The following is a 13,904-nucleotide window of genomic DNA, read 5'->3' as shown; positions in this document are numbered from 1 at the left end:
ATTCTAGTTATTGCATCTTAGTCCTTCCCTTGATCCAAGCAGGTCAGGGTGGCCCTCTTGTATCTTCATAACAACCCTGTAGGTTAGGATAAGGGACAGTGGCTGAATCAAGGTCACCCTGTAAGCTTTGTGGCTGAGCCAGGATTTGTATCCAGATCTCCCTAGACTAAATCCACCGCTCTAATAGTAACATCACACTAGATCTCCTGAGAGAGGGAGAGTGAACTAAACTGGTGTGGCCCAGGTGGTCTCCATCTGCATCTCAGACCTATTTCCATGCCTAGCAACCAACACATTTCACACCACAGTCAAGAACAAAGGCTGTTCCACTGAGCAGGCCCAGAAGCAAATGGTAAAGGGTGAATGTGGGTAGAATCACAGAATCATAGAATTGTAGGGTTGGAAGGGGCCTACAAGGCCATCGAGGCCAACCCCCTGCTCAGTGCAGGAATCCAAGTCACAGCATCCCTGACAGGTGGCTGTCCAGCCTCGCCTTGAATGCCTCCAGCGTGGGAGAGCCCACCGCCTCCCTAGGTCATTGGTTCCGTTGTCGTATTGCTCTAACAGTCAGGAAGTTTTTCCTGATGTTCAGCCGGAATCTGGCTTCCTGTAACTTGAGCCCATGATTCCATGTCCTGCACTCTGGGATGCTCGAGAAGAGATCCTGGCCTTCCTCTCTGTGACAGCCTTTCAAATCCTTGAAGAGCGCTACCGTATCTCCCCTCAAGCTTCCCTTCTCAAGGCTAAAGGCAGTAGACAGAGCACTGGTACGTGACACACATCCCTGCCACTTTGTGCACATCTATGATAGTCTTAGGGCTAAATTAGACGATATGTGAAATGTGTGGTTGCATTTCACATATATTTTTTGTTAGTTAAATAGCAACTCGATCAAGGCTGAGTCTTTAATCCTTTCCCCTTAAACCGGGGGTGTTGAACCTCACGGCTGCAGGGTTCCCGATGGCCACGCCCCCATCCCCTGGTCCCAAAGCTGTTGCTTGTTGCAGGGGGAATTAAAGGGTGAAATTGTCTTGCTTTTCTCAGCGTTTCTCCAGCATCCTGAGGGGAGTTTGAGCAGGGGGAGGGGAAAAGATAGCCACTAGTCAGGAAGTAGCATTGCTGAGAGGAAATTCTGGGAAATCAAAATGGTAGCTGCCAGCCACTGGAAGCGGACACCTGCGTTGCTGCCATCAAAAGTAAATCTGACACACACCCATTCCCCCCTGCTCCAAATTTATTGCTGAAATCACACCCCCATTTTCCCACATGCAAATAAGGCCAGTTGCAGGGGGGGGGCATTCTGGCTCAGGCCTAATTGAAATAAATTTGGATACGACCAAGTCCTCAGTAAGCGGTACCTTTTTGAGATGTTGAATAAAATGTGAGATAAACTTACCCTTTAATGAACAATGTTAATAAACCTATCACTCATTATTAGAAGGAAAACATTTTTTTTAATTCCCAATTACAGTAACACACTAGAACCAAAGTAGACTAAAAGAAATTAACAAGGGTGCCCTGAGCTTGCAGCCCCACACATTAAAATGTGGCATCTTAATTAAGGCCCAATCCTATGCATGTTTAGACAGAAAAAAAGGCTTACAACTCCCAGCATGCCCTAGCCAGCATAGTTGGCTGGGGAATGCTGGGAGTTGTAGGCCTTTTTTTCTGTCTAAACATGCATAGGATTGTGCCCTTAATCAGTTAATGCTTCCGTTGGTAAATGTACTACTGAATAAGCCTATTCATCTTGTTGCAGAGTGTAGATGACCTGAGAAAAGAGGATTTTTTTTAGCACAATGTATACACCTGAATCCATGCAGTGGCGTTCCTATATGAATTAGACCTGAGTCAAAATTACTTAGAGTTTTTGTAACCATTTTTGGCAGTGCCGAAAAACGCCTCCCCTTTTCAACTATTTTTCAGGTCACCTTACAATAATATTCATCTGTTTATTTACATGACCCTCATTTGCTCTCACTTTCATTTGCCCGCACTTGCCCTCCATGATGTCATCGCACAGCCAAATCCACTTGGCTCCATAGCATTGTGATATCATCCTGTTCACTATGTGGTTGGCTGGGATGACCCATGTGACTAATCCAGGAAGGAGAAAAAACAGCAATGGGGGGGGGGGGTGCCAAAGCAACAGCAGCCAGGGGATACAATAGGGGATGAGGGGGGGAGTGGATATTTGTACAACTGAGGTGGAGGGGTGGTTGCGGAGGTGGAGGGGTGGTTGCGGGGGGGGGGGGTTCAATCCTTCTGAAATGGCTTTCTCTTTTTTTATCCCAAATATTGGAACTGGAAAATATTCAGCACAGCAGAAACAAGGATGCTTTCTCTTCAGGTTCCTGTTCTTTGGGAAACAGATGGGCTACTCTTGTTAAGACTTCCTCTCCACAGCAACTCTCACATCATGATGGAATAGTCTATACCTTGGGCAGTGCTGTGCTCCATGGTTTGGCTGACTTCCTGGCTGGAGATGCTCTGCCTTCGTCCTTTACACCCGTCCCAGCTACGAAACAACCAGGAAACCTCCCTTCGGAACTTGACCCCCGCAAAGGCATAAACCAAAGGGTTGAGGCAGCAGTGGACTAAGCCCAGGCTTTCTGTGAAGAGCAACCCAAAATCCAGCACCTTCTCCCGGGCGCAGTCTCGGGCCAAGTGGCCCAGGCGTTCTAGGCTATCCACGAGGATGAAACCGTGGTAAGGGCCCCAGCAGAGGACAAACAGCACCCAAATCACTGCCAGCAGGTGCACAGCCGAGTACTTGCAGACCAACCGAGCCTGGTGCAGCTTGGCAAAGATCCGGCAGTAACAGACCACAATCACCAGGAGAGGCAACAAGAAGCCACAGAGGAAGGAGATCAGGCGCAGGCCCAGCCGCCAAGACTCCGCTTCCTGGGCACCGAAGCCCAGATGACAGGTGACGGCCTTGGCCTGGGAGGTGTAGGCCACGGTGCGGAAATGGAGTTCCACCGCAGACAGGCCCAAACATATTCCCCATAGTAGTGCGGAGGCCTGGTATATGTGGGAATGCTTCAAGCGGTGGTGCAGCTGAATGGCATGGACGATCACCAAGTAGCGTTCCACGCTAAGGCAAGCCAGGAGAAAGACGGTGCTGTAGCTGTTCATGGTTGACAAGGCCCCTACGAGCTTGCAGAGGAACTCTCCAAATATCCAGTTCTGGGTGAACTGTGTGGCCCGGAAAGGGAGAGCCAAGACCAGCAGCAGATCAGCCACAGCCAACTGGAAGAGGTAACAGTCAGCAAAGAGCCAGGGGCAACGGTGTCTGCCCAAGACAGCCAATACCAGCCCGTTGCCAACCAAGCCCACCACAAATGCCACGTAGAAAACAGCTGGGCCGAAATAACGGCCGAACGCACCCACCTCATCTTGAGTGCAAGGGACTGTCTTTGGGTCAATTTCGGGGTAGACGGTGGGAAACTAGGAAAGAGAGAGAAGCTGAGTTAGTGGGGAATCCCCAAGAGAAACCCGCCCACCCGGCCAGGATGAGCATGAAACTCTGCATAGATTCATGGTCGGCTCTTCAAATTCAGCTCAAAATCCTCGCGTTTTTGTTGTTACCAGATGTTGGTTTTGAGAGACAAACGCTACCGGCTCAGTCCAGCTGAAGTCAACCGGACTGGAGTCCTAGCGATATCAAAGGGCGAGATTTAAGCAGGCGCCGGATGGATGGATTTCTGCCTGCCGTGCAGCTGGAAAAGGCCCCAGAGCCTTGCCGGGGAAGAAGAAGTGAACAGAACTTAACAGACATGGGGAAAACAAGCTTTTCCATGAGTAGCAAGTGGGCTGCAGTCCACAAAAGCTTATGCCAGGGATGGGAAACCTCTTTCAGCCTGAGGGTCAAATTTAATTTTGGAGAAGCTCGGGGGGGGGGGGCATACTCCAGTAGTGGGCGGAGCTGAAGGCAAAGGAGGGGGGCAAAAATATATTTAAAAATACCAGCCTCTAAAGTTCTTCCTGCCAGTAACAAGGCCTTAGGAGAGGCATTTCAACCTTTTAGAAAGGGGGGGGGTATACAAAAGCCAGGAAGCCACTAAACGGTGAGAAGCAGGAGTGTGGAGCCAGGGGAGGGGGCAGATTTGGCCCCCTGGCCTGAGTTTCCCCACCCTGGCTTGCACCATACATTTGTAAGAAGCCACAAGACTCTTCCTTGATGTTGCTGCAACAGACTCGCACAGCTGCCCCTCTGGAAACTGAATGGAATTTGCGGCAGCTGAATTAGGGCGCTCACTCCAGAGTAAGCAAGGACACCGTGGGTTCTTCTGCTGGTATATTGACCTCTTGGTTTACGCGAGGAATCATTTTCCACGTAGAAGAACTGTGCTGTCCAAAATACACTGGGAAATTTGAAAACCCTCTTGTAAATAAACTTGCCTCACACCAGCCAGCACTGCCCTTCATTCAAGTCCACAGTTGCCGACAGGTATAAAGAAGGGTTTGATGCCATGTGGCGTCGCCAGTGGTTTCACTGGCCTTGCGACTGCGCCTTCAAAAGCAGACTGACATGAAGAAATGTAGCAAGCTTCCCCCACCCTCATTACTGCATCTTCGTGCCATGAAAAGCTGCACCGGCTTAATTTCTGGGGGTCAGTCTGCTCCTGAAGGCATAAGAGCAGGGAAGGTAAAGAAAAGTGTCAGCCCTACTATATTGGATGCATTTATCTTGATTTCATTTATTACATTTATTTCTTGCTCTTCCTCTAAGGATATCAGAAGAGGGTACATGATTCTCATTCTCTCCCCACCGCCCCCGGCTGTTTCTACATGTGGCATTTATTGTGCACTGGCCACTCACAGAGGTTTGCGGGTCTATTACATGACGTCTTCAGCCTCCCTGACATCTCCCGCTCCTTCCCCAGGTAATTGTGCCATTAAAAAAAAAAAACAGAAATAAGCTGAAAGTTTTTTTAAAAGGGGTTTTCTGCAGCCACTAGATGGCACTGGTCCATTACAAAGAATGGGAAGCCCAGGATGGCTGCCATGAAATGGCTTTTTGACTTCTGCCTTGTGAAAGAGCACACCCTCATTGTGCCAAGGGAACGGAAGCAAGATGCCCCAGTAAGGCTGTGGAATTTCCTTTAATGTAGAGACGCCCTCTCTCTCTCTCTCTCTCTCTCTCACACACACACACACACACACACACACAGTTTTAACCCCTATAACAACACCATGAGTTACGTTAGAGCAGGAGTGATCAGGCTTCCATCTTGCTTTGTTTTGTTTTTCTTACTAGGCCCTGAGATCCACCAACTAGAGCAAGGTGCAAAAGACCTGCGGTTAGATTTAAATATCCCTGGGTCCAGGAATTTGTTCTGAATCTGAGTGCCAAAAATGAACAGCCCTCACAGCCCTCAACCTACTGCTTTCTTCATTTCAGCGGTATAATTTGGGGTGGGGCTGGGGAGTCATTCAGTTGCTGCTATTGTTAAATAATTGAGAGTCACAAATCCTTGAGGATCTACCGCAAATCAACCAGAGATCTGCCAGCAGGTCCAGTTCTATGTACTGCCAACCCCCTGGTTAGACTGGCAGACCATACGCGGCCCAAGGCCATCCAGTGAGGTTCATGGCTGAGCGAGGATTTGAATCTGAGATTTCCTGGTCCCATGCTGGCTCGGATTACGGTGGTGTAGTGAAGGCAGGGCTCACAGGGACACAGTGCCGGCAGTTTTTTATTAGCAGGGACACTGACAACTTCTGCCACCCCCACCCTCAGAATCCGGTTCCCTCTGAGCTTAGCTGAAATTCTCCCAGTAGGTGTGTGTGTGAATTTTCCCAGCATCAATATAGTATTCCCTGTTGCAATGCACAGTATTTTGTGGGGTGGCTTGGCCATGAATGCGCAATGAAGACTCTAAGGCCTGCTCCGGGTGGAAGTGAAAACTGCTAGAAGGGGTTTGTTGATATGGCTGCCTGAATTATTGGACCCTCCTGGGGAGCAGGGTGTCTATGGGGGCTGTCATGATGAATGCCTGCACTTCAAAATTTACCACTGGCTGGGAATAACGGGAGTTGCAGTCCCACAGATCTGGATGGCACCAGGATGGGGAAGGCTGCTGTACCTGCATTAGTGCCACGCCCTATTTCATCCTGCAGCCTGGAAACACCTTCTCAGCTCCAGCCTGAAAGAGTTACTCCCAAACCGGAGGCTGCTTGGGGGAGACCACCCTTGAATGATGAAGGACATGGGAATAAGGAAGCCAGGTTCCTTTCCTGGCAGGGCCTTTGACTGTGGCCTGGCATGCAGCAATTGACCAGGCAGAGCCTTGGGAAATGAAGCCATGGGAAAAGATTCACCGGATTAATTTGTGCTTGAGATGCCGCCAGAGTCTGCAAGCCCAGGCTCAGATGGCAAACTCTGGTGGCTTAGAACACTTACCTCAAAGATGAGGTGAGCGTTGTGACCCTCCAAAACCCTATGAGGAGAGAGGGAAAGAACTGGGCGTGTTTATCCTCGAGAAGACTGAGGGGAGACATGATGGCGCTCTCCAAGCACTTGAAAGGTTTTCACAGAGAGGAAGGCCAGGATCTCTTCTCGACCATCCCAGAATAAGGCAGGACACGGAATAAGGGGCTCAAGTCACAGGAAGCCAGATTCCAGCTGAACATTGGGAAAAACTTCCTGACTGTTAGAGCAATACGGCAATGGAACCAATTCCTTAGGGAGGCGGTGGGCTCTCCCACGCTGGAGGCATTCAAGACGAGGCTGGACAGCCACCTGCCAGGGATGCTCTGACTTGGATTCCTGCACTGAGCAGGGGGTTGGACTTGATGGTCTTGTAGGCTCCTTCCAGCCCTAATATTCCACGATTCTTCTCTGGCTCAGTTTTTCATCAAGCTGGAGAAGAACTCCCACGCCTCACCCCCATTTTCCTCCAGTCCCCCTCCCCTCCTTCCCACACACCTACCTTGCTGCTGTTACTCTGGCAGCAAGAAGAAGAAAGAGGTGACGGTCTCTCTCCCACCCTCCCACCTGGCGCTTTTGTGTCAGTGAGCCAGAAGCCAGTAGCTCTCAACAGATGTTGGGGGGAAGAGGGGATGGAGGAGAAAGTTTGTGGGTGTTTGGGTGTGAGGGAAGGGGTAGGATATTTGGAGGCTTAAGGGGTGGGGGGTGAGGAACAATTTGACCCTGTTGCACTCCTGATAACTTGACTTGGCCTGGAGTAAATTGAGTTGTCTGTTGCCTGAGTTTGGGAAATAGCTCCAGTTATTCCAAGCCAATTGGAACTGTGTGTGCGTGTGGGAGAGAGGGAGAGAGAGATGTTTACCTGCTCTTAAAGGGAGATATGAAAAGGAAGCTGGCCATACTACAGCCTAGCGGAGCAAGGAGATCCCTGTTGCTGAATAGAGCGAGAATTACATACCTTGTCAAGGTCATAATCCAAGTCCCAGAAAGAGGTGGTGGACATATTTGCTGCTGCTGCTGCTACCAAACCATTCTTTCAGGAGCCCAGCTTATGGGGAAAGGCACTCCCCACCCCCAGCCCTCCAAATGTGGAAGTAAAATAAGCTGATGTTCTGGTCTGGAGCAGCCACCAACAATTGCCCTGGTGAAAGAAAACGGTGGGAAACAGAAAAAAAAAACCCCACCGCATTATGAAATCATCCCAGATGGGGAAGTAAAGCTGATGCCAAAGGAGGGCAAGTAATCCCCTGTTTTTTCTGGCCCTGTTTGTGTGCCTTTAAGGGCAGCCTGACCCTCGCATATATTCAGCAGGGAAAGCTTTGCCCCATTGCTGCTGCACCTCCATGCCAGGAAACGTTTTCCGTACCAAATTTACCTCTGCCAGGCTGCTGTTTAAAAGGCACAGGAAGAGGGTGAAGGGGGGGGACCTGTTCTTTTTATAGCAGCAGACGTTTGACGAGTGAAGCAGTCCCTTGCAGCAACAGGCTTCACCTGTTGAATTTTGGCCAGTCATTCAACTGTTTCAAGGCACAGGAGAGCCTCACCAGAGAGGGGGGAAAGACAGCTGGCTAGCCTAGCACACACACGGGCTCACCCCCATATATGGCTCAAGTTTTTATTCTCATGTGGAAGCCCCTTTAGGGTTCCTCTGGAGAGCCAGTGTGGTGTGTAGACAGCTAGGATGGGGGAGTCTCAAATCCCACCTAGTGAAGCTTGGGCCATTCACAATCTTTCAGCCTAACCTACCCCACAGAGTTGTTGTAGGAATGCTAGAGAATTCCATCACGGACTCAGATGAGACCAGATTCCAAAGAATCTGACCTTCAGAGTCTGTGGCTGAGTGGCTGCACTTAGCAAGTGCACTTAGGGTCTGGAGGAGTTCACATGGGGTGGCTCTCCAGCTCCCTATAAGACGCAAGACACTAATGGAGGCTGCCTTTAGCTTATCGTGGGAAAGTTACAGCCGTAAATAGCATTTTGTACACCATTTGCGGCCGTAAAGCACTTACTTTGTCCTAAATACAGGCATAAACACCAGCAATTTGAGTCAAAGTCAGTGCTTTATGGCTGCAAACAGTGTAAAATACACCATTTACAGCCTTATTTTTCCCGCAATAGGCTAATGGCAGCTGCCATTAGCATATCGCATTTTATAGGGAGCTGGAGAGACGCTCCGCCAACTCCAGTGGACACAGCTGGGCTCCGGAGGATTCCATGGGGCCCTGAGTGGCCTGAATTGCCCCTCCACGGACACCCCCCCTGACTGGACAGTGTGGGGTTTGTACATCCCTACGTGGTTGTGAGGATAAAATGGGGGGGGTAAGAGAGGGAGAACTCATGTAAGCTTCCTGAGCTTCTTGGAGACAGGTGGGAATAAAGAAATGCAATTAAAAAAAAAAAGAAATATACCGATTTGATTATACCAATGCTTTGGTAAGCATTGTACCAAAAATTTATCCCACATTTTTTTTCAACCATTCTCATTCAATTGGATAGAAGATAAATTGCTTCCGAAAAGAAATTCAATGGTGAAGAAATTTCAGAGAAATTCTCGTGGGTTTATTTATTTATTTCATTTTTATACCTCCCAATAGCCGAGGCTCCCTGAGCAGTTCGCAAAATTAAAAGCACAAAAATACAACAGAAAATACAACATAAAATATAATAGATTAAAACTACAGAATAAAAATACAACCAGAGTAAAACTAGCAGCAGCAGTGCAATAGCAGATTTCAGACAGCAGATCTAAAAACTGGAATGTTAAAATGCTAAAAATGCCTGGAAAAATGAAAAGGTCTTCACCTGGCGCCGGAAAGGGTACAACGTAGACACTAGGTGAACCTCTCTAGCAAGTTCATTCCATAACCCGAGTGCCACAACAGAAAATGTACATATGGGAGGAGACGATCCTTCAGGTAACCCAAGCTGTTTAGGGTTTTGAATGTTAAAACCAGCACTTTTGAGTTGGGCCGGGAAAGGGACTGGCAGCCCGTTCAGCTGGGAAAGTACTGGCATAATATGATCTCATTGGCCAGGCCTTGATAACAGTCCTGCTGCCCTGTTTGGGACCAGCGGAGGTTTCTGGACCATTTTCAAAGGCAGTCCCATGTATAGTGCATTGCATCTCGTCCTCCAGACGAGAGGTTGTCAGAGCATGGATAACTGTAGCTAGGCTATCTCTGTCTAGATAAGGGCATATTGGTATATCAGCCTAAGCTGACAAAAAGTGCTCCGTGCCACTGAGTTCACCTGTGCCTCAAGTGACAGTTCTGGGTCCAGGAGCACCCCCAAACTACGAACCTGATCCTTTAGGGGGAGTACAATCCCCACCCCACCCCAGAACAGGTTGAACATCACCTCACTGGGCAGACAAACCACCCAGTAACAGTACCTCCATCTTGTCAGGATTGAGTCTGAGTTTATTGAGCCTCATCCAGTCCACTGTGCCCAGGCACTGATTCAGAAGTGTCCTATACTTCAGTTAAAGCCCAGGGGAAGGCAACATGAGGTGATTCCTCCCACAGGGCTTTTTCAGATCAGGACGTTCAGGCAGCCTGGGAGGCTCACTGCGGTTAGGTACACTCAGAAACACCACAAAAATGGTGAACCCTGAAAATGAGGCAGATGGAAGCCCCTTTCCTGGGGGAGAAAACTGGAGGTCAGATTTTGACAGCGCACCAACTACCCCTCACCCCTGGAGCTTGACACAACACTGCCTCACCCCTGCGTTGCGGGGAATGCAAAATGGGGGCCAGGCTGCCAACACAGGTGATGCTGTTCAAACACGAAAAGCCCAGAAACCCTTAGCAAAAAAGAGAGAAGCTTGTCTGCTGCTACAAGCCCTGCCAACTGGGAGTCTTACCAGGGAGAAACTGCTGAGAATTTCTCCTTCCCTTGGAGAAATCCGGTGAAATTGTCTCCCAAATTCCTCCACCCAAAAACAAGGTGGAGAATTTCAAGAGGCCATTTGCACACAGATCTAAAATATAGCACTGTACACACAACACACATATTTGAAATTAGGGATGTACGAAAGGTACTTACCTTTCGAGGATTATGCTGATGGTGCGGGGGGAGGCGTTCCGTCCCTCCCCCTGGAATCCTTGCCGGCGGGGGAGGCGCTCCGTTCCTCCCCCCCCCGGAATCCTGGCTGGCCGGCTGTGCTCAGCAGCGATTCTGCGGAGCCGCTGGCTGGCTCCGCCAGCAGCCGGACTGGACATCCAGCCGCTGGCTAGCAGGGACGCAAATGGCGGCGGCTGTAGCCGCCTCCATTTGCGTCCCTGTAGTCAGCCGTGATAGGCTACGTAAATCTTTACGTAGCCTATCACGGCTGATTAAAAAACAAACACGCGTACGCAAATGGCGGCGGCCATGGCCGCCGCCATTTGCGTCCCTTATTTTGGCATGTCTTGGTCTACATAAACATTTACATAGACTAAGACGGCGAAAATAAGGGGAACACAAATAGCGTAGCGTCTACGCTATTTGCGTTCCCCTTATTTTCGACGTCTTAGTCTACGTAAATGTTTACGTAGACTAAGACGTGCCAAAATAAGGAACGCAAATGGTGGCGGCCATGCGCCGCCATTTGCATACACGCGTTTGTTTTTAAGTCAGCCGTGATAGGCTACGTAAATCTTTACGTAGCCTATCACGGCTGACTTAAAAACAAACGCGTGTATGCAAATGGCGGCGCATGGCCGCCACCATTTGCGTTCCTTATTTTGGCACGTCTTAGTCTACGTAAACATTTACGTAGACTAAGACGTCGAAAATAAGGGGAACGCAAATAGCGTAGACGCTACGCTATTTGTGTTCCCCTTATTTTCGCCGTCTTAGTCTATGTAAATGTTTATGTAGACCAAGACATGCCAAAATAAGGGACGCAAATGGCGGCGGCCATGGCCGCCGCCATTTGCGTACGCGTGTTTGTTTTTTAATCAGCCGTGATAGGCTACGTAAAGATTTACGTAGCCTATCACGGCTGACTACAGGGACGCAAATGGAGGCGGCTACGGCCGCCGCCATTTGCGTCCCTGCTAGCCAGCGGCTGGATGTCCAGTCCGGCTGCTGGCGGAGCCTACGTAAATCTTTACGTAGCCTATCACGTTTTTTTTTTTTTTAAACCTGGAAATGGCGGTGGCAGCAGCCAGTTGGAAGACCGGCCGCTGCAGCCACCACCGCCAAACCGCCGCCGCAGCCGCTGCCACCACTGCCACCGCCAGGAAGATCCGCCCCAGGTAAGTCCCGACCCGGGGGGGTGGCAGGCCGTTCCGCCACCGATTTCGGGGGGCTGAATGCGCTGGCATTCGGCCTCCCCGAGATCCGTGGCGGAACTTTCGTACATCCCTGTTTGAAATGTAGGATGGGTAGAGGGAGACCAGGATCTCCCCTGTCCCTATGCGTTCATCACACAGAGCCAATCAATACCAGTCATTCCATGGGCCAATCTACACTTACTGCTTTTCTTCGCTTCCAATGAGGTTTCACTGCCCGCCTTTCACACTCCGCAGCACCCACCTCGAATTGGACCCGGAGTTTCCGGGGTCCGGGCTCCTGCTTTCAACACCCTGTTATCCCACTATTTCCCCCTAATGTGCTCTGATTTTCCACCTTCGCTACCGTATATGGTCATTGTCCCCTCTCCTGCATGCCCATATACGGTGGTGTTTGTATTTCCCCACTGGCCAATCAGTGCGCACCACTCCCCCAGGTCTTCTTCCAGCTATCGATCGCGTCTCTTCCAGAGCAGCTGGCATCCATGAGTGAACAGGTAGCCCCCCTGCACCCCTGTCTGCAGCTTTTTTAAAAACAAACAAGGAGAAGATCTTCGAATCCTCGAAGAATCGAAGTTTGGGGCTGGGAGGTAGCCTCCTGGTCTGCAGCCTCCCAGTCTGCCAGGATCTTACGGTAAGCATGTAAAGAATACTCCCCATGTTTCCTGCCTGTGTTGCATTCTGCCCTGTGTATTCCTCCCCCACTCTGTTCTTCCCCCATGTCACCATCACTCGGCACACACTGTGCCCTCCCCCCCTTCATCTGAACACCACTCTCTTCCTCACTGGGCTTCCCCCCTGCCCCGCCGGACGTGTATCGCGGCACCTTGAGCTGCTCCCTCCGCAGCAGCGCAGATAATTTTTTCTTTGGGAGACTTCCGCCTTCCTCTTGCCACCACGAATGCTGCCCCTTCCCCAAGAGTGCCCCCGTGTACTGCACAAGGTGGCCCTGTCTCCCCCTCACCATCTTCCCCAGAGTTTTGTGGGTGTTATTTCCCTCCGCACGAGGGGTGTGTCTCCCCCCCTCCCTGCGACTGTCAAGGAACGCCCGTTGTTTTGAAAACAATGTGGGCTGACCCGGCTGGAATGGCATTACAGGGATTGTGCGCTGAAGGGCTGATCGGCCTGTGGGGGTCACGTAACGTGTCTTGGCACATGGCGCCGGGGGATGGCATTTGCCCTGGCGCGTGAGTCAGGGCGGCTTCCCCTGCTTTGCCTACCCCAGAAAAGCCTGCAAAGCCCGCCTGCTCCTCTGTTGTTTTTTCCCTGCCTCAGTACCGTGCTCTGTCTCACTTTTGTGGGCTGCCACAGGAGCCTCCAGCCGGTACCATGGGGAGTGCACCCTGCGCGGAAGGTGCTCCAAATCCGGCCCATGACATGCAGCTGCCCTGCGATGCCCCCCCTGGACTGTGACGACTATGTGGGCCAGTCCCTGCTCTGATATTTACTTCCATGTGTTTCTTTCTTAGGCTCTTACAGTGCGGAGCTCCAAGTGAGCCTTGACAGTGGGGAGATCCCACTGCTGCCGCTCAAAATCCCGACCCATGTTGTTCTCGGAAGGATCTGCTGCATCGTTCCCCCCTTCTTTCCACCATCCATGTCAACAGAGGATGGTGTCGAGTAGCAAGGGAAGAGGGGTGTTGTGGAGGCGCGCAGAGATAATGGACTTGCTGGACATTTCGGGGGAGCAGAACATCCATGAGCAGCTTCGTAGCAGCCACAGGAACCTGGACTTCTTCGAGGAGATCTCCAAGCAGATGACTGAGCGGGGCCACCACCATAGTGCCACTGAGTTCAAGGGAAAGACCAAGTCCATGCACCAGGAGTAGGGATGTACGAAAGTCACTTACCTTTTCAAAGGGTGACATTCGCGGTGGGGGGGAAGCGCTCCGTCCCTCCCCCTAAAATTCTCTCCGGCTGGCTCTGCTCCGTGGAGATTCCACGGAGGCGCCAGCTGGGGTTGCCCCCAGCCAGACATCTGGCCGCTGGGCAGCCTACAGGGATGCAAATGGCAGCGGCTGTAGCCGCTGCCATTTGCATCGCTGTATTTTGCCGTGATAGGCTACGTAAATATTTACGTAGCTTATCACAGCAAAACACACACACACACACCAGCAAATGCAAATGGCGGCGGCTATGGCGGCCGCCATTTGCATTCCCTTTTTTTTTGCCATGATAGGTTACATAAATAT

General features: G+C 50.7%; 1 protein-coding gene across 2 annotated transcripts; it reads right to left on the bottom strand.

Moving 5' to 3' along the window:
* Positions 1 to 1,644: 1,644 nt before the first annotated feature.
* Positions 1,645 to 7,555, bottom strand: LOC146337622 (C-X-C chemokine receptor type 3-2-like). 2 transcript variants are annotated; one of them, XM_084815010.1, is made up of 3 exons: positions 7,395 to 7,529; positions 3,394 to 3,450; positions 1,645 to 3,252 (listed from the first exon to the last, which is right to left on the bottom strand). In XM_084815010.1, the coding sequence occupies exons 1-3, from the start codon at positions 7,437 to 7,439 to the stop codon at positions 2,413 to 2,415; spliced, it is 942 nt and encodes a 313-aa protein (XP_084671136.1). In that variant the 5' UTR covers positions 7,440 to 7,529; the 3' UTR covers positions 1,645 to 2,412. The 2 variants fall into 2 exon arrangements, with proteins under 2 accessions (XP_084671136.1, XP_084671135.1); XM_084815009.1 differs by having other exon boundaries at positions 1,645 to 3,450; positions 7,395 to 7,555.
* Positions 7,556 to 13,904: the final 6,349 nt, after the last annotated feature.

Source organism: Heloderma suspectum, chromosome 10, assembly GCF_057233095.1.
Source record: "Heloderma suspectum isolate Gila_16-S chromosome 10, 16-S_ref, whole genome shotgun sequence".
Lineage (NCBI taxonomy): Eukaryota > Metazoa > Chordata > Lepidosauria > Squamata > Helodermatidae > Heloderma > Heloderma suspectum.
The sequence above is the reverse complement of the archived record's forward strand: the minus strand, read 5'-3'. Positions and strand labels throughout refer to the sequence as shown.